Raw genomic sequence first — 21,692 nt, forward strand, 5'->3', positions numbered from 1 at the left:
CCCATACTCTAGCTCATGTGTTTTACCAATGTGACCAGAGTACTCTGTGTGCTGTGTAAATATTGAACAAAACTGACTAAACACACCGTGCAATCACAGCTGCTTTGGTAGCGCCAAGTCAAGCTCCTCATTTGTGTGTCACTCAAAGCCTCCCAGGACCGAATGAAGTTACATTATTACGTACACCGTTCCATCAGTATTCAGCCTGCCTGTAGAAAGAGATAGTGAGTCATGAACATGCTGTAGGGTAAAGCTGCCCCGAGATGCTGATCTTAGATCTGTTTTTTCCACATAAAGGTTAGGATTGTGGGAAAGAAATGATCCTAGATCCGTCCCTTGGGGAAACTGCACTCCTTGTTGGTTTCCAGAGTCGCGCGACACGGGCCTCTAGTGAAGATGGCGTTGATATCCCGGTCAGGACCTTTGAACATCTAGCCAATCACAAGGAGAGAAAGGAGGATCCATCAAACATGTCCATATACATACAGTTTAACCTCACTGGTCTCTTTTACAGAGGAGCCCTGAATTACACACGTCAAAATTGAAGCAGAACAGAAACAGTCAAAAACAAACCTTCATCAGTAATAAGGTCTTCAATCAGCTTTTTGAATTGCCCTAGAGGCACCAGACATCAGTTTAAAAACTTTGAGGATTGTTCCACAAATACAACGCAAAAAACTTAAGTTGATTTACCTAACTGAGTAAAGACCGATGGAATTTTCCAAATGTATTCATCCCTGAGACCGGGTGTGGTAACTCATGTCTAAAGGTTAGTAATGCACAGTGAGGTTTTGTAAAAGGGATTTATAAATTAAAACATGGCAATGCATCAACCTACGTGACATCAAATAGAGCCAACCAACTTTCTAGTGGAGAATGTAGTTTTGAGGACTCAACCTGTCGCCTGTAATAAAGCGCAGTGAGCTATGATAAACTGCATCTAACTGCTTTAATGAAGTGGCATCTGAGTTCATATAGATGATGTGGCAATAGTCTAGGACTGGTAGGAACATTGACTGAATGTGTTTTTCCCACTTAGCGGGAGGCATGACCCATTTCTATAGAAGCCCTTTTTTAAAAATGGTGGAAGCTCCACAATTACACTGCTTATACCTTACCAGATCCTTCAGATCTTCAAACATTTAAGGGTTGGGTCCAAATTGGGACCAGCTGTCAGATTGGGGTTCAGGGGGCTTCAATGTTTCAGTGCAGGAAGGAACAACCACTTAATAAAAAGGCTGATCATACCTTGATCTGTTGGATGTCATACTTTCTGTTACCAGACCACTTTCACTCCAACCACCTTTGCCCTGATCACTAGAAGAGAAACAGAGGAAGACATGGTTTAACTACAGAAATAATCAATTTCCGGTAAACTAGTCAGACAGTGATGGTTTAAGGGTGTTATGGGATCTGAGCAAACATAGAATCATTACAGACCCAATATGTCACAGGTTTTAGCACCATGCTCTGCCAACAGATCTTGCTCCCTCATCACGCTCATGTCAAGTGTTCTGCATTGTGTCCCTCAATCATTTTAGAGAATCTAACACAAATGAAATCTCTTTGCTTCAAACAGTTGTCCATAAACTCAACAGGAACTGTCACCAGGGAAGCATGTTGCATGTCATTACACTTCTTCACTAACAAACAGTAATCGGAGTCAAGGTAAATTTCTCTGAAAGGTCAAGTATAGCTGCTCATGACGTAGTGCTGTCCAAGACCCTCAATCGTCCTGTCTTACCATACTGGACAGGACAGACTGAGTCAGTCCTCAACCGTCCTGTCTTACCATACTGCATCAGTGCTTGAAGTAGAATGAAAAAGGTGCCGGTACACTTACATTTCACAAAGCCGGTATTCATGTTTTACAGTGACTAGCCTATTCTATAAGAGGTGCCTGTACTCACAGTTGATAAAGTGCTGGTAACACAGCTATCAGCACGAGACGTCAAAAGAATAGAAATAACATCTCATTTAATAGAATTACCAACTGGTAGCCAACCTATCCGCGTGATAAAGAGCCAAACCATGAATGAGTGAGAGAAAATAAATCTTACATAAGTGACTTAATAGCTGAGATGTGTAGCATAGTCCATTTGCCATGTAGGCCTAGATTATTCTGATGGGTTCTCTGTAAAATGTCAAGTATGTGAAGCATTGGATAGTGTCATGTTGAATTGAACATTTGTTTTGAAACGAACAGTACAACTGAGTGCCTTGGGTTAAATAAGAAATTATTAACTTTTAATACACATACACATACAGTATATCATTTCGTTTTTTGACAAATAAGTAATCTTTAGGCCTAGAGAACAAGGATGGGAAACTCCAGTCCTCGGGGGTCAGAGTGGTGTCCCTCAGGGGTGCGTGCTCAGTCCCCTCCTGTACTCCCTGTTCACCCATGACTGCATGGCCAAGCATGACTCCAACACTATCATTAAGTTTGCCGACGACAACAGTGGTAGGCCTGATCACCGACAACGATGAGACAGCCTATAGGGAGGAGGTCAGAGACCTGGCTGTGTGGTGCCAAGATAACAACCTCTCCCTCAACGTGATCAAGACAAAGGAGATGATTGTGGACTACAGGAAAAGGAGGACCGAGCATGCCCCCATTCTCATCGACGGGGCTGTAGTGGAGCTGGTTGAGAGCTTCAAGTTCCTTGGTGTCCACATCACCAACAAACTACCATGGTCCAAACACACCAAGACAGTCGTGAAGAGGGCACGACAAAGCCTATTCCCCCTCAGGAGACTGAAAAGATTTGGCATGGGTCCTCAGATCCTCACAAAGTTCTACAGCTGCACCATCGAGAGCATCCTGACTGGTTGCATCACTGCCTGGTATGGCAACTGCTCGGCCTCCGACCACAAGGCACTACAGAGGGTAGTGCGTACGGCCCAGTACATCACTGGTGCCAAGCTTCCTGCCATCCAGGACCTCTATACCAGGCAGTGTCAGAGGAAGGACTTAAAAATTGCCAAAGACTCCAGCCACCCTAGTCATAGATTGTTCTCTCTGCTACGCACGGCAAGTGGTACCGGAGCGCCAAGTCTAGGTCCAAAAGGCTTCTTAACAGCCTCTACCCCCAAGCCATAAGACTCCTGAACAGCTAATCATGGCTACCGGGACTATTTGCATTGGTCCCAAGATCCAGACCAAGACCCAACAAGTTGAGACCATGACAAGTTAAAGACCAAATGTATGTGATCTTGAGTGGTCTCAAGACCAAGACCACTAGATCAAGAGTCCATAGGCCCTTTCTTCAATTGTAAGAAACGCAAGTAGAGTATAGCAGAGTACAGTAAAGTAGAGTAGGGTACAGTACAGTATAGTAAAGCACAGTAGAGTACAGTACAGTAAGGTACAGTACAGTAGAGCAAAGTACAGTAGAGAACAGTATAGTAGAGCACAGTACAGAACAGTAGAATAGGGTAAAGTACATTATACCACAGCATTGTTGAATACTCGTTGCTGATTGGCTAGAAGGGCATTCTAGAATGGACATTAAAACCATGTAACGAGACAGTTGGAAAAGATATCGGGACACCTTGCAATCATGGCAACAGAACATAAAGAAGTAATGACTGGGTCGCGTCCATAAATATCGAACTAATCAAACTAACGACTGGGTCGTGTCTCTAGCAACCAAAAGATGAGAAAGTATGAATTTGCTTATAAAAATGAAAATATCCATGAAACAAATAAGCATTTCTACCGGTAAATGTGTGCTTTCATATTGTTTTCTTTGGCAACTTTCTTCGGTACATTACCTTCGAAAATTGAACTCCGGAAAGGGACTCTGCTTCGCCTCGTCCTGCTGAGTCGTCCATTATTTCCAAGGTAATATACAGAACGTATCCCTTACGTATAGTAGAGCACAGTACAGTAGAGCAGGGGTTTATTCCCCAGGCCCCCCCTTTTCACATATTGAGATAGCCTATATTAAATACAGCACCATTTTGTTTAATATGAGGGACCTAGAAAAATGTTTTGAAGCTAATTTCCTGCAATTCTACGTAGTTTAACAAGACTCATGACATATTTTAGATAGGCTATTTAATAACAATGGATAAGGAAAATAAAGTCTAGACCAGATTTCCCCAAATGTTACCAAATACGTTTTATGATAATTTACAGTATATGAACATTCAATTTAATTATACATATTCTATTTGACAGAAAGTGAATAGATAAATTGTCTTGTGAGTGTTCATTAGTGCAAGATAGGGTCAATGCAGATAGTCGGGGTCACCATTTCATTAACTACACTGAACAAAAATATAAACGCAACATGTAAAGTGTTGGTCCCATGTTTCATGAGCTGAAATAAAGATTCCAGAAATGTTCTATACGCACAAAAAGCGTATTTCTCTCAAATTTTGTGCATAAATTAGTTTACATCCCTGTTAGTGAGCATTTCTCTTTTGTCAAGATAATCCAGCCCCCTGACAGGTGTGGCATATCAAGAAATTGATTGAACAGCATGATCATTACACAAGTGCACCTTGTGCTGGGGACAATAAAATGCCACTAATATGTGCAGTTTTGTCAGACAACACAATACCCAAGATGTGTCAAGTTTTGAGGGAGTGTGCAATTGGCATGCTGACTGCAGGAATGTCCACCAGAGCTGTTGCCAGATAATTGAATGTTAACTTCTCTACCACAAGCCGCTGCCAACGTTGTTTTAGAGACGTCGTTTGGCAGTATGTCCAACCAGCCTCACAACTGCAGACCACATTTATGGCGTTGTGAGGGCGTTGTGAACAGAGTGCCCCATGGTGGCGGTGGGGTTATGGTATGGGCAGGCATAAGCTATGGACAACGAATGCAATTGCATTTTATAGATGGCAATTTGAATGCACAGAGATACAGTGAAGAGATCCTGAGGCCCATTTTCGACAACATTCCACAGGCCACAATCAACAGCCTGATCAACTCTATGCGAAGGAGATGTGTTGCGCTGCATGAGGCAAATTCTGGTCACACCAGATACTGACTGGTTTTCTGATCCACACCCCTACCTTTTTTTAAAGTATCTGTGACCAACAGATGCATATCTGTATTCCCAGTCATGTGAAATCCATATATTACGGCCTAATTTATTTATTTCAATTCACTGATTTCCTTATATGAACTGTAACTCAGTAAAATCTTTGAAATTGTTGCATGTTGCGTTTATATTTTTGTTCAGTATATTTAACAGTCTTATGGATATGTAGCAGTCTTATGACTTGGGGTCAGAAGCTGTCTCGGAGCCTGTTGGTCCGATAGCTGATGCAGGGACTTTACGGGTTAGAGTTGCCCAGTGTTTTGTTTTTTAACTGAAAACCACAAAACTGTAAGGAATTCCAGTAGGCGTAGCCTAAAACTGATCTTTCTGGTCCTTCCCCATTGTTTAAGTGAAAGACGTTACATTTATGGCATTTATGGTAGCCAGGCAAGTCAAGCCTGCTCTGTTGTTGTCCCATTAGGTAGGCTATTTTAAAAAAACCGAAAACCTCCAAATGGCAAAGAATTCCAGTTGGGGCGTTGCAAAATAAGTCGAATTATTTACCTGCTACACTAGAAGCGTAACTTTTGGTCATGGCGAACAGAGCGGAAATGGAATGGAAATGAATTTCCGCACAAGACCAAGCCTTCGCCGAACTGAAACATGCAATAGAAGAACCACCTGTTCTGCCTTACTTTCACCCAGATTGTACAATGTTCCTTACCTACGACGCTTCAGTAGTTGGATTAGGCAGAGTCCTATCGCAGATCGTGGATGGAAAAGAATGACCAGTTTCTCACGCATCGAAGACCCTGTCAGCCACTGAACAGAGATACTCAGACGGAGAAAGAGCAGCACTGACTTGTGTAAGGAGCATGGCGAAATGGCACGTGTACGGAAGACCATTTACTCTAAGATAAGATCATCAGGCCTTGACCTCTCTTCTGTTGGCCTCAGGAAGAAGAAGACAGCCCATGAGCATCTCCAGATGGTCACATTGGCTTGCCCAGGACACATATAAAACAGAGTTTCTTACAGGAAAGTCAAACAACGTTGCTGACACCCTTTCATGACTGGTGCCACAAGACAATGGCACAGAGGAGTCTTATTTCAACGAGGAAGAAGATGAGCTCTTCATTCAACAGACCTTCATTGATGATCTACAAGCAGTCTTCACACCTGAGGAGCTCCCAAGAGAAACACTACAAGATCCTATAGTGAAGTGGTACGCTACATGAAAGAGACATAATACTCAGTCCATACTAAATGTTAAGGGACTAACCTTTCAGTTGGAAAGCATGTTGGAAGACGAGACCATACCATTGTACCAATCAATCTCAGACACAGAGTCCTCACCCAAGCACATGAAGGACACCAGGGAACAAGAAAGATGAAGCAGTTCCTTCGCAGCAAAGTATCACCAACTTTGTGAAAAACTGTGTGCCCTGCGCTCTGTGTGAAAGATCACTCGTAGCATAAAAACTACTGCTTCAACCTATACCATGTGAAGATGCTGGAGGAAACAGGTACAAAAGTATCTATATCCACAGTAAAACGAGTCCTATATTGACATAACCTGAAAGGCCGCTCAGCAAGGAAGAAGCCACTGCTCCAAAAACGGCATAAAAAAGCTGGACTACGGTTTGCAACTGCACATGGGGACAAAGATCGTACTTTTTGGAGAAACGTTCTCTGGTCTGATGGAACAAAAATAGAACTGTTTGACCATAATGACTATCGCTATGTTTGGAGGAAAAAGGGGAATGCTTGCAAGCCAAAGAACACCATCCCAACCGTGAAGAACGGGGGTGGCAGCATCATGCTGTGAGGGTGCTTTGCTGCAGGAGGGACTGGTGCACTTCACAAAATAGATGGCATCATGAGGAAGGAAAATGATGTGGATATATTGAAGCAACATCTCAAGACATCAGTCAGGAAGTTAAAGCTTGGTCGCAAATGGGTCTTCCAAATGGACAATGACCCCAAGCATACTTCCAAAGCTGTGGCAAAATGGCTTAAGGACAACAAAGTCAAGGTATTGGAGTGGCCATCACAAAGCCCTGACCTCAATCCTATAGAAAATGTGTGGGCAGAACTGAAAAAGCGTGTGCGAGCAAGGAGATCTACAAACCTGACTCGGTTACACCCGGTCTGTCTGGAGGAATGGGCCAAAATTCACCCAACTTATTGTGGGAAGCTTGTGGAAGGCTACCCGAAACATTTGACCCAAGTTAAACAATTTAAAGGCAATGCTACCAAATACTAATTGAGTGTATGTAAACTTCTGACCCACTGGGAATGTGATGAAAGAAATAAAAGCTGAAATAAATAATTCTCTCTACTATTATTCTGACATTTCACATTCTTAAAATAAAAGTGGTGATCCTAACTGACCTAAAACAGGGAATTTTTACTAGGATTAAATGTCAGGAATTGTGAAAAACTGAGTTTAAATGTATTTGGCTAAGGTGTATGTAAACTTCCGACTTCAACTGTATATCTTGGTCTTGGCTCGTGGATATTGTCTTAGTCTTGGTTTACAAACCATAGGCAACCCAATTTGAAGAAGACAATACTCTCTGATCATTGGCTGATCACTCCCAACCCATAGGAATCACCACCCAGTTGACTACTGCCCTCAATGTCAATGTCTATACTAAAACAAGTTTTATCCATCTCGAGTCCTCCATTTATCTCCATTATTGACACTTGACACCAAAACGTCTGTTATTTTGCCAACATAAAGATAGGTTTAGTGATAATTGAAACATCCAACTACATAATTAATTAGATGTATAAGTAATTCAATCAATAAACCCGTTTCAGATTCATACAATTAACACTTAACATTTTATAGAGAACAATAGATGATACTTCTCTAAATTCAATTTAAAGGTTTAGAAAATCAGGTAAAAAATCATGTTTTTACTATTTAGTTAATTTGGTATGCAAATAACATTTTTGAAATGTATCTATAAAATAAGTTAATCAAAATGATCTCTACTGTGCATGGCTCTCCCTTTATTGCAACTTTTTCACTATGTTTCGGTAGTGACACATTTTGTGGAGTGGTAGGGAATTCAGGTAAATATTTCAAATTTGCAGTAAGTGTGTGAATAATATACGGTATATTCCTACCTGAAATACACTACTGTACATCTACAAAAGTATGTGGACACCCCTTCAAATTAGTGGATTTGACAGGTGTATAAAATTAAGCACACATCCATGCAATCTCCATAGACAACATTGGTAGTAGAATGGCCTTACTGAAGAGCTCAGTGACTTTCAACGTGGCACCGTCATAGGATGCCACCTTTCCAACAAGTCAGTTTGTCAAATTTCTGTTTGGAACTCGGTAGTGAGTGTTGCAACCGAGGACAGACGAGCTTTACACCACTCCAGCTGATGTTGTGTAAAGCTCGCTGCCATTGGATTCTGGAGCAGTGGAAATGCGTTCTCTGGAGTGATGAATCACCATCTGGCAGTCCGACGGACAAATCTGGGTTTGACGGATGCCAGGAGAACGCTACCTGCCCCAATGCATAGTGCCAACTGTAAAGTTTGGTGGAGGAGGAATAATGGTCTGGGGCTGTTTTTCATGGTTCGGGCTAGGCCCTTTAGTTCCAGTGAAGGGAAATCTTAACGCTACAGTATACAATGACATTCTAGACGATTCAGTGCTTCCAACTTTGTGGCAACTGTTTGGGGAAGGCCCTTTCCTGTTCCAGCATGACATTCCCCCATGCACAAATCGAGGTCCATACAGAAGTCGTTTGTCGAGATCAGTGTGGAAGAACTTGACTGGCCTGCACAGAGCCCTGACTTCAACCCCACCGAACACCTCTGGGATGAATTGGAACGCCAACTGCGAGCCAGGCCTAATCGCTCAACATCAGTGCCCAACCTCACTAATGCTCTTGTGGCTGAATGGAAGCAAGTCCCCGCAGCACTGTTCCAACATCTACTGGAAAGCCTTCCCAGAACAGTGGAGGCTGTTATAGCAGCAAAGGGAGGACCAACTTCATATTAATGCCTATGACTTTGGAATGAGATGTTTGACGAACAGGTGTCCACATACTTTTTGTCATGTAGTGTATATTGGAAGACGTGTGCTGAAAGTTTGGAAAAAATAGCATACAAATTACCATGTTTTTTTCAACCCCCAATTTGCACCACTTCTGTAGAATGACCCATATACTGTTCATATGTAATTAACATGTTACAGGTCCATTAACACAGTCTAACCTATGTCATCACTATTTGTTCATTTGATTCATGTTGGATTAAAGAAGGCCTAGGCAATGGTGTAAAGTAACTACATAAAACATACTTTGAAGTACTACTTCAGTATATTTATACTTTTATTCAAGTAGCATTTTACTGGGTTACTTTCACTTTTACTTGAGTCATTTTCTATTAAGGTATCTTTCCTTTTTCTCAATGACAATTGGGGAGCCTACTTTTTCCACCACTGGGCCTAGCTAGCCTAGCCAACCGAAGTTTGAATACAAATCAAAGTTGATCAGGTTCACATTTTCTCTTAACACAAATAAATTGGCTTAGGCTATGAATACATAACGTTACCTGCTCTAAAGTTGCCCCAGGTGATTTAGTTGTTGTTGAAAACAACAAAACTATAAGGAATTCCAGTAGGCATAGCCTAAAACGGATGTTTCTGGTTCATCCCCATTTCTGAAGTGAAAGAGTGACCATTTCTGGCAGCCGGGCAAGTTGAGCCTGCTCTGTGGTTGCCCCATTAGGCAGGTGATTTTATTTTTAAGGAGTGGCTACGGTTCCGTATTAATAGAATGATCAGCCTACCACTGGCTTGGTTCTGACTGGGGGAGGGGCTCACAGCCTTCAATAAAACGCGGCTGATTCCCTGTAGTATGTGTATTTAGAAGGCGTTATTGGTTTCTAGCAGTCTGAACTGTTCTTTACTGGTGTTGGGGTAAACGTTTTCCCTCCACGCTATATTTATTTTCTGCCATAGAGTCGACAGTATAATAATTTGTTTGTAAGATGGCTTGGTCCGTAAGCAGTTACTGGTCGTTCTGTTCCTTTGGCGGGTCGAAGACAACGCAGAAGCTTGCAAATGCATGATTGTGCATCCTCAACAGGCTTTTTGCAATGCAGATGTCTGTTTGAATGTTAAATAACGAGGCAGAGGCATTGATGCGAGTAACCAGTCTTGTTCAGTATATTGCAATGCATCCGGGTATCTCAAGTACACCGGTAAAACACTGGAGTTGCAGTAATGAACATTTACCAACAGATGGCATCAATGTGCAATCTTCCACCCATAACATCTTCCCTTTTATAAAATAGGACAGGAGCTGTCAATTCACTAACAAAACAAACCTAGTAGTAATTTCCAACATGAACAGTTAAGTATTTTTTTATTTTTATTTTTTATTTTTTTTTTATTAACCACTTAACACATTTTGATACTCTCTTCACTTTTATCTCTGTCTGTCAACAATCCCTAATGGGAAACCTACAGATTAAGTCTTTTTGGTGGCTGGGACAGACGCCCGCAGCGTGAAAAGACAGGGGGCTTGTCTGCGTGGACTGCGGGCTCCCGCACAGGCGTGTCACCTGACTGTCTAAGGGGAGTATTGGCTCTTCGCCCAGTGCCTCAGGCCCCATGTGACTTGCTGGGGTTCCGTCTTTTGTCATGCGACCCCTATGACCATCCGAGTTCTGAGTGGATGCTGGCTCAGCAATCCGAAGGTCAACCCTGTTACGACGGTACAGTGATCCATTCACTTCGACCAAGTAGGAGCGTGGTGCCACTTTCTGTACACAGGATCCGAGTCTCCAGAGGCCCGTCCGGTCCCCTGGTAGTGGCTTCATTCACACCGTTTCACCCACCCTGAGCTCAGGTAAGTCTTTTTGCTGATTTGTCGTAGATGAACTTGGAGACCTGTCTTCTGTGACGTAGCTTCACCAGCACGTCTGTCACCACACATGGCTCCAGGAGAGTGCTTGCTTACTGGCAGAGCTGCTTTTAAACGCCGTGCCATGAGGCGCTGGGCCGGGCTGCTATCCATGCCTTCTGTCGGGGTATTGCGCCATTGCAGGATTGCTTTCCAGGCATCTTTGCCCTCTCGCAGAGCTTTTTTGCAGAGGTTCTTTGCAATTTTGACTGCCGACTCAGCCTTCCCATTAGCTTTTGGGTGTCGTGGTGATGAAGTGACGTGCTCGAATTCCCATTCTGCAGCAAATTTTCGGAACTCACATCCGGAGAATTGGGGTCCATTATCTGAAATTACCCTATCTGGCTGGCCATAGCGGGCAAACTGAGCCTTGCAGCGTTTGATCGTTGTCTCTGCTGAGAGGTCGGGGAGGAGGTCAATCTCCCAGAAGTCTGAGTAATGATCAACTACCAGCAGAAAGTCTTTGCCACTGTGCTGGAAGAGATCTAGACTTACTATCTGCCAGGGGCGCATTGGTAGCTCGTGGGACATCATCGTCTCTCTCTGTTGCTCAATGGCATATTCATTGCAGATTGTGCATTTACTGACATAGTCTTTGATTTCACTCTGCATTCCTGGCCAATACAGTGTGTCACGTGCTTGTCTGTAACAGGCCTCACCTCCTATGTGACTTGAGTGCACGTGCGCCAACATCTCAGGCGCAGAGACCGGGGAATAACGACTCTCTGACCCTTGAATATTACTCCGTTTTGAACACTGAGCTCTTCTTTGACTGGCCAATATTCTCTGGTGGCTAAAGCAGTTTCTTCCTTGCAGTCGGGCCAGCCCATCAGAATCACAGACCTCAATGCCTGGAGTTGCTCGTCCCTGTCTGTGTGCTGTCTGATTTGTATAAGGCGCTGGTCCGTAACATTGAGGTAGTCAGCCTGGTTGATGTGTTCAACATCCACTTGCTCTGTTTGTAAGCTGCACACTGCGTGTTGTTCATGCATGGAGCGTGTGTGAGTGCCTGATGCAGTAGCCCTGCTGAGCGTGTCACTCACATACATCTCTGGCCCTGGCTTATACACCACCTTGAGGTTGTAGTTTTGTAGGGCCAGTAGCATGCTCTGCAGTCGTTTCGGGGCATTCAGGAGAGGCTTGCTGAATATAGCAATAAGGGGCTTGTGATCTGTCTCTGTGGTAATATTGTCACGCCCGTACAGGTAGTGGTGGAAGCGTTGGCATGCAAATACAATGCTGAGGCACTCCTTCTCTATCTGGGCATAGTTCTGCTCTGTTGGAGTGAGTGCCCTAGAGGCGAATGCCACAGGCTGGCCCTCTTGCATGAGGCAACAGCCCAGTCCATACTGGCTTGAGTCACTCTGAATCGTGACAGGTTTTGACACATCGTAGTATCGCAGTACAGGTGTCTGGGTGACCAGTTGTTTTATTTCCCTCACCGCTGTGTCATGTTTTGGGAGCCAATGCCAGATGGTGTCCTTGTCCATGAGCCTCCTTAGTGGTTCACACACTTCAGAGAGCCGCGGTAGGAACTTGGCCAGGTAGGTGACGAATCCGATGAAGCGCTGCACTGCCTTCACGTCAGATGGGTGGGGCATATCCAAGACAGCCTTCACTTTTTCTGGATCCGCCTTCAATCCGGTGGAGGACAAGATGTGCCCATGAAAGCGAACCTCTGGCACTTTAAACTGAAGCTTTTTATGCTTAGCCTTAGCTTGACCTGTCTGCATCTGACCATCAGGGCCAGCAGCTTGGCGTCATGGTCACATTCTGCCTCCTCATCACTGTCCCCACAGCCCACTACGAGGATGTCATCTGCTATGGGTTCCACGCCGCTGAGTCCCATCAACAGCTCGTGCTGTTTCCGCTGATACACCTCTGGAGCCACGGAGACACCAAACGGGAGCTTCAACCACCTCTTCCTGCCCCAGGGTGTCCAAAAAGTGGTCATGTAGCTGCTGGGCTCGTCAAGCTTGCACTGCAGGAAGGCATCTCTGGCGTCCACGAGCGTGAAGACTCTGGCCTTTGGGAGCTTGTAAAGAACATCCTCCAACGTGGGCATAATGTAATGTGAACGTCTCAGAGCCCGGTTGAGGTGTTTAGGATCTATGCATATCCGTAGCTTGTCTGGTTTCTTGACGATAACCATATTACTTATCCAGTCTGTAGGCTCGGTGACGGATATGATGTGGCCATCTGCTTCGTATTTGTCAAGCTGAGCCTTTGTAGCTGCTTTCATGGCCACTGGTACATTGCGAGGTGCACACTGGACAGGCTGGATTGCTGCATCCAACTCAAAGTGGACTTCGCCGGGAACTGACTCGACCGGTGCGTTGAAGACATCATGGTACTTGCTTAGGAGAGTCTCCTTGCTCAGGGGCCCAGCCTGGACTTTGTCTATAATGTTAAGATCAGCTGGGATGGTGAAGTTAATAAGCCCAAGGCGCCGCATGTAGAACCTGACAGTAATGGCTGTTGACTAGCCTCAACTATTTCAAACTCAAGAGTGTGTTTCTGGCCACGTAAAACACACTCTGTCACAAACAGGCCTAAAGAGGTCATGAACTGGCCTGAATACAGTTTCAGCTTGGTGCTACTCTGTGTGAGTTTGTCTCTGGGCGCGAGCCTCCTTTTATCTTTAAGGCTCATAACGTTACATGTGGCCCCTGAATCTAGCTGGCATTGCTGTGGTTTATTATTAAGTAGCAGAGTGACAAACCATTTTTTTCCTTTTGCCCTTACTGCCCCTATGCACTCGCTAGCATATACATCCTCTGTGCTGTTGTTCCCTTCATCTGTGTTTATTTCAATGGAGTGCACTTTACCCTCCTTTCTCTTGCTTTTCATGCAGGCCCTTGCGAAGTGATTAGCTGTACCACAGGATTTGCATATTTTTCCATAGGCTGGGCAGTGTTCTTTTCCTCGTCCATGAGAAATGCCACAATATCGGCATGCATTGGGGTTGTCTACTGCAGAGTTGGCTGTAGTATTAGCATTAGCTGTGGCAAAAGGGAATTTCTTTATTGGCTGCCTGAATGTAGCATTGACATTGTCCATATGTTGCCTTTCTAGCTCCATGGACCTTATCTGTATATCCGTAAGCTCTGCTGCACGGCATGTCTCCACTGCCAAGACTAGTGTCAGGTCACGTTCTCTCAGCAAACGTCTGCGGGTGCCCTCATCAGTTATGCCAAGCACTATCTTGTCTCTGATCAGTTCATCTCTTAAAGCACCATAGTCACATGTAGCTGCCTTTTCCCTTAGCTTAGTGACAAAGCTGTCAATGTTCTCCCCGTCCTCCTGTTTGCAACAACCGAAAACATAACGCTCGTAGATAACGTTCTTTGCTGGCTTAAAGTAAAGTTCGAGAGCATCAAGAATAGCTGTAGCGTTACCTTGCTGAGCTGCTGTTAGGTTCAGGTTGTGTTTGTATACGTGTCGGCATTCTGCTCCCATTATAGTCCTCAAAGTGGCAGCCACTACCTCATCGTCCTTTTCCCGAAGTCCCGTTGCTAGTGCATAGTCCTCCCATTCACCTCTAAACGTATCCCAGTTTGTGCTCCAATCTCCGCTGAGCTTCATAACGGCGGGAGGGGAAATGTTCGCTGCCATGTCTAAACGGTGCTAACAACACTGAAGCTAACTAGCAAACTCAATCTAGCTAAGGACAATTCCGGAGAAGTTTTACTCAACTAAGCTTTTTAAAACCAGAACAGGTGACTCTAATTTGCGGAAAGCATGGTTAGTTATCCGACTCTGACACCATGTTTGAATGTTAAATAACGAGGCAGAGGCATTGATGCGAGTAACCAGTCTTGTTCAGTATATTGCAATACATCCGGTTATCTCAAGTACACCGGTAAAACACTGGAGTTGCAGTAATGAACATTTACCAACAGATGGCATCAATGTGCCATCTTCCACCCATAACAATGTCGGTAAGGCAAATTTGGCATACTTTCTGACTTCTCTAGTTTCTCTTCACAGGCTGCCTACAACACTAACAATACGTATCATGCAACATTTTATGAATTCTATGTGGTCGTTGTGATAAAAATTTTTAGAACATGAGGATTAGGCCTATATTTACATCTTAAGTAGTTACTTTAAGTTCAACAGTAAGATGGGCTACACCTGGGTGTATTCATTACGGAAATAAACGGTGGTACCTACCTGAATTTGTCCAATAGAAACTCGTTTCCGTTTTGCTAAAGGCTTGGTGTAATCATTACACCCCAAGTGTTATATTTAAGCAATAAGGTCCAAGGGGGTGTGGTATATGGCTAATATACCGTGGCTAAGGGCTGTTCTTATGCACGATGCAGAGTGCCTGGATACAGCCCTTAGCTGTGGTATATTGGCCAAATACCACAAACCCCCGAGGTGCCTTATTGCTATTATAAACTGGTTACGAACATAATTAGAGCAGTACAAATACATTCCATGTCATACTTGTGGTATACCACAGCTGTCAGCCAATCAGCATTCAGGTCTCAAACCACCCAGTTTATAATTTGCTCTAGGCCAGGTATAATATGATTGGTGTTACACATTTTCCCCAGACCCTGCTAACACATCTGACTCCAATCAACTACTCATATTTAGAATGCAATAAGTTTAATCGGCTGTCGAAAAGCGAAATGATAGATATACTTGAAGTTTAAATATTTATATTTAACCCAAGGCATTCAGTTCAATTCAACATGCCATTATCCAAGGTTTGGTTCTGTTTATCACACGTTTAGGTTCGCAAACGGTTGTTCACTCTACTAGGATAGGTTGTTCATGATGTTTCGATGCTTTTGACATCTCGCTCTGATAGCAGTGTTGCCAGCGCGTTACCAACTGCTTGAGTACAGGCACTTCTTATAGAATAGGTTAGTTGCTGTAAAACATGTGCAGTATGTTAAGACAGGATGGTTGAAGGTCTTTGACAGCACTGTCATGAGCAGCTATACTTGACCTTTCAGAGATGAACCAGATTACTGGTTCAGTTAGTGAAGAGGCGTAATGACATGCAACACATGACTCCCTGGGGACAGTTCCTGTTGAGTTTATGGATAACCGTTTGAAGCTATGATTTAATTCCTGGGAGATTCTCCAAAATTATTGAGTGACACAATGGGTAATACTTGACATGAGAGGTAATTGTTTGGAATGATCCATTTAGCATTACTGCTGGAGGAGCAAGCTCAGTTGGTAGAGCATGGCGCCAAAATCTTGGGTCTGTAAAGGATTCTACACTTTTCTCCGATCCAATAACGCCCTTCAATCAGTGTCTGAACCATCTCCCTCTTTTTCTCTCTTCTAGTGATCAGGGCGAAGGTAGTTGGAGTGGAAGCTGGGTCTGGTAACACCATCAAGTATGACATCCAACAGATCAAGGTATGATCAGCCTTTTCATTAAGTGGTTGTTCCTTCCTGCACTGGAACATTGAAGCCCCCTGAACCCCAGTCTGACAGCTGGTCCCAAGTCACTCCCTTCCCCTTGGACCCTTAAATGTCTGCAGAGCTGAAGGATCGGGATAGCTGTAAGCAGTGTAGTAGTGGGGCTTCCCCTGTGTGCGTTATGCCTCTCAATAGTAGAAAGCACATTTATTCAGTTGCTGTTCCTACCAGTCCTACACTATGGCTACAGTTGCTGTTCCTACCAGTCCTACACTATGGCTACAGTCGTGGCCAAAAATATTTGCACCCTTGCACTTTTTTCAAATAATGCACAATATCTTCCAGAAAACGGTTCAAATAAATAAATAATTTGTTATCCACATATGTATTTCTTTGGTTTGCAGTTGAACAAAACAATATCTGAATAATTTACTAAATGTTAGTTTATTCTACAATGAAATCCTAAAATGGCCCTGACAATATTATTGGCACTTCAAGACGTAGTTAGAAATAATTGGTTTTCAAGCAGGTGATTCTCCTTTACTTTGGAATTGAACTCAACTGTGGTGAGTTGCAGGTGCCTGCAATATAAAAATCCCCAATTCAACCAGTTTGAATAGAAAATTTGATTAATTCTCCTGTTGTGTCACTGTACCACAATGAGAATGGAGAAAATAAAGGAGAGGTCAGATGCAATATCTCAAGGCTATAAGTCCATCTCCAGAGACCTTGATGTTCCTGTTTTCACCGTACGTAATGTTATCAAGAAGTTTAAGGCCCATGCCACTGTAGCCAAACTCCTAGGACGTGGCCGCAAGAGAACTTGATGGAAGACTGCAGCAAAGAATTGTTCAAATGGTGAAGGCACCTCGCTCCAATGCCACACAGATTCAAGCTGACCTTCAGACACAAGGTACGACAGTTTTAACTCGCACCATCCAACTCAATGAAAGGGGGTTAATTTGGTCAATTTCAACTTATTTGTCGGTAAAATTGTGAGTTACTTGAAAAAAGTGCAAGGGTGCCAATATTTTGGGCCACGACTGTATATGAACTCGGCTGCCACTTCATTAAAGCCATTAGATAGTTTATCAGCGTGACGCGCTTTATTACAGGCAACTGGTTAGTACTCACCACTACATTCTCAACACCCGGTCTCAGGGATGGCTAAAAGGCTCTGCATGGTCAATCTGACGTGTCTGTACAGCACTTACTGCCATTCAGACGTCAGGGCTTTCATACTTCTTGAGCTAATGTGATACAGTCGGTACCATCAACCAATGATGTCAATGCGGAGGGCTCCACATTGTGACAACATTTGAGAGGTGCACAGGGATGCGGTACGGAGCTTGATTTGGCCTCTGCATGGCTCCGGAGGCTCCGCAATTGTCACACCTTCCATACGACGCCTCCGACCACATTTTCGGCTCAAGAATAAATTGTTTTTCACTCTGGAGATTCCTTTTGTCATTACTGAGTTCGGTAAATCAGCTCTTAGATTTCTTTGCACAATATTTGTGGAACAATACTCAATGTTCTTAAATTACCTGTTTTGATGTGTCTACGGCAATTCAGAACGTTTTTTTTATTTTGTTTCTGTAATTCAGGGCTCATCTGTAAAACACATTGGTCTCTGTATGACTCTGATAAAATAAAGGTTAAATAAAATAACTATTGCTTCCACCTTACAGAGCTGCAAACATCAAAGGCTGAGGGGATGGGTTATAGGGAGGGAATTAGAGAAGACTGACCGTGCTTAAGCGCTGCAGACAGAGGTTCAAAACCGTATGTGGACATGTTTAACAGATCCTCCTTTCTCTCCTTGTGATTGGATAGGTGTTCAAACGTCCTGACCGGGATATCAATGCAGTCGTCACCCCAACCTTCTGTCGCACAACTCTGGAAACCAACAAGGAGTACCTCATCACAGGTGCAGTTCTCACTAGGTTACCCAAGTTCCATTGCCAGCACTGGTTAAACTGCTCAACCTAGAATTGCTTACCACATTATGGCCTACTATTGACTTCACCTTGTACAAAGAAACGAGTGCCTTAGAAACAATACATTCTCTGTACATATTCAAGTTGCACTCTGTCTTGCAAATGCTTATGTTTATGAATTTAAACCATTAAATGCTTATGAAACAATTTTTATAATGCTTATAAATGTTTACAACTAATGAATGACTTATTTAGTCGTATGATTTATTAGGATAAATTCCAGTGTTCCGGGCAGCATCAGTGTGTGTTCCCCCTGGAGCAGATCTAGGATCAGTTTCCCCTCTCCTAACCTTAACCATTAATGATCCAAGATCAGCGTCTAGGGGCAGCTTCACCCTACACCAGGTTTTCCCTACAGCACATTGACTCACTATCTCCTTTTGCAGGCAGTCTGAATACTGATGGAACGGTGAACATAATGAGGTGTAACTTCATTAGGACCTGGGAGGCCTCGAGTGACACACAACTGATGCGCTTGATTCAACGCTACCAAAGCGGCTGCGATTGCAAGGCGTGATGGGGAATTATAGTAAAGTACTATACCAGTTTTGTTCAATATTTACACAGCACATTTTCTTAAAGGGCTGGCTGGTTCGCGCCCTGAATGCTGAAAGCCGTGGTATATCAGACCGTATACCACGGGTATAACACAATACTTCTTACTCTTCCAATTAAGTTGGTAACCTGTTTTTTAAAATAATAACAATAAGGAACCTTGGGTTTGTGGTATGTGGCCAATATACCACAGCTAAGGGCTGTTCTTATGCACGACGTGACGAAGACTGCCTAAGAACATCCGTTAGCATATTGGCGCTATACCACAAACCCCCGAGATGCCTTATTGCTTAAGTATACTACTCTGGTCACATTGGGCTCCCGAGTGGCGCAGCGGTCTAAGGCCCTGCAACTCAGTGCTTGAGGCGTCAATACAGACCCCCTGGTTCGATTCCAGGCTGTATCACAACCGGCCGTGATTGGGAGTCCCGTAGGGCGGCGCACAATTGGCCCAGCGTCGTCCGGGTTTGGCCGGTGTAGGCCGTCATTGTAAATAAGAATTTGTTCATAACTGACTTGCCTAGTTAAATAAAGGTAAAATAAAATTGGGAAACATGTGCTAGAGTATTGGGGTAATGATCACTCTCCCTGATCTGATCCACAGATCATCCCCTGCTCTTCCCTCCCCTGTCCGATCAGCGCCCCGGATGAGTGCCTGTGGACGGACTGGTTGTCCAACTATGGCCAAAGTGGACCTCAGGCCCAAAACTTTGCCTGTATCAAGAGGAGCGACTGGTCCTGTGCCTGGTACAGCATGATTGTGCCGCCCAAGAAGTAGTTCCTGGTTATTTAAGATCCCTAAACTCTACAGGCCATCCACTCACTGCTCATAGTGACTAAAGATGCCTGCAATTAATAATAACATAATTAAAGAAAGCTTTTTTGTTTTTATGAATCAATAAAGTAGTTCACAACAATTAACTACAAGACTCTTCATATTGACTGGTCATGTTGTGATGTCACGTAGAGGTCAGGTGACGGTTTTAGTCAGTGTGAAATAGAGCGATCTTATGAAAACAGCACTTTGATTTGTTTACTGGTCACTACTTGTACAAGTGCATAAAATAAACTACAAATCCAATAGCGCTTCAAGTATTACTTGATGTTGTGCCGTTCATTTGTCCCTCGCTTTTAAACTGGAACCCATTTCTATCTGCAACTTTCAACATTTTGTCTGACTGTTTCCCTGAAGTAGTTTGGGTTTAAACCAGGGCTTCAGCTTTAATGTCATTGACCAAATTCAACATGACTCAGATTCTTTCTTCCTTGCTTTGTAAGTCTATTCTTGGTGGATATTCTTTGGTGGGAAGAATATTCTGTTAATTATGTACAATGCCATGTGCTAGTTGGAACTAGGAAACTTGACATTTCTGACTTGCTAACTGCTTGTACACTGAACAAAAATATAAACACATGTAAAGTGTTGGTCCCTGTTAGTGAGCATTTCTGCTTCACCAAGATATGCCACACCTTTTAGGTGGCTGGTTATCAAGCTTATGAAACATGATCATTACACAGGTGCACCTTGTGCGGGGGTCAAAAGGCCACGTGTGTAATTGGCATACTGACTGAAGAACAGCGCCGGGAAGATGGCTGCCGTTTTACAGCCCTCTAACCAATTGTACTATTATGTGTGTTTTTCCGCGTTATTTGTAATTTATTTTGTACATAATGTTTCTGCCATCGTCTCTTATAACCAAAAAGAGCTTCTGGATATCAGGACAGCGATTACTCACCTCGCATTGGACGAAGATTTTTTTCTTCAACGAGGCGGTCGAGAAGGATATCCTACAGACACCCGACAAGGCCCAGATCCCCGTCATTCGCGTGAGGAAGAGACGGAGATATCGCGGACGCAGATCCGGGTGCCTTGTAAGGATCCGACGGCGAGCGAGTAAACTGCCTCTCCCATCAATCCTACTAGCCAACGTTCAATCTTTTGAGAATAAAATGGACGAGTTAAGATTACGGTTATCCTACCAACGGGACATTAAAAACTGTAATATCTTATGTTTCACGGAGTCGTGGCTGAACGACAACAATGATAACATTCAGCTAGCAGGCTATACGCTACACCGGCAGGACAGAACGTCTGACTCTGGTAAGACAAGGGGCGGCGGTCTGTGTATATTTGTAAACAACAGCTGGTGCACAAAATCAAATACTAAGGAAGTCTCGAGGTTTTGCTCGCCTGAGGTAGAGTATCTTATGATAAGCTGTAGACCACACTATTTACCAAGAGAGTTTTCATCTATATTTTTCATAGCTGTCTATTTACCACCACAAACCAATGCTGGCATTAAGATTGCTCTGAATGAGTTGTACAAGGCCATTAATCAACAGGAAAACGCTCATCCAGATGCAGCGCTCCTAGTGGCCGGGACTTTAATGCAGGGAAACTTAAATCCGTTCTACCTAATTTCTACCAGCATGTTAAATGTGCAACCAGAGGGAAAAAAACTCTAGACCACCTTTACTCCACACACAGAGACGCATACAAAGCTCTCCCTCGCCCTCCATTTGTCAAATCTGACCATAACTCTATCCTCCTGATTCCTGCTTATAAGCAAAAACTGAAGCAGGAAGCACCAGTGATTCGGTTAATAAAAAAGTGGTCAGATGACGCAGATGCTAAGCTACAGGACTGTTTTGCTAGCACAGACTGGAACATGTTCCGGGATTCTTCAGACAGCATTGAGGAGTACACCACATCAGTCACTGGCTTCATCAATAAGTGCATCGATGATGTCGTCCCCACAGTGACCGTACGTACATACCCCAACCAGAAGCCATGGATTACAGGA

The 21,692-nt window shown here is 43.7% G+C and overlaps 1 protein-coding gene across 1 annotated transcript in view; it reads left to right on the forward strand.

Moving 5' to 3' along the window:
• The window catches only part of LOC121551209 (metalloproteinase inhibitor 2), a 54,633-nt gene extending 34,952 nt beyond the window's left edge, over positions 1-19,681 (forward strand). Inside the window, exon 5 of the mRNA XM_041863763.2 lies at positions 19,493-19,681. Within this exon, the coding sequence (XP_041719697.1) occupies positions 19,493-19,666 (174 nt within the window). The 3' untranslated portion in view covers positions 19,667-19,681. The remainder of the gene's footprint in view (positions 1-19,492) is intronic.
• The last annotated feature ends 2,011 nt before the right edge of the window (positions 19,682-21,692 follow it).

This window comes from Coregonus clupeaformis, unplaced genomic scaffold (genome assembly GCF_020615455.1).
Source record: "Coregonus clupeaformis isolate EN_2021a unplaced genomic scaffold, ASM2061545v1 scaf0047, whole genome shotgun sequence".
NCBI classification, from domain to species: Eukaryota; Metazoa; Chordata; class Actinopteri; order Salmoniformes; family Salmonidae; genus Coregonus; species Coregonus clupeaformis.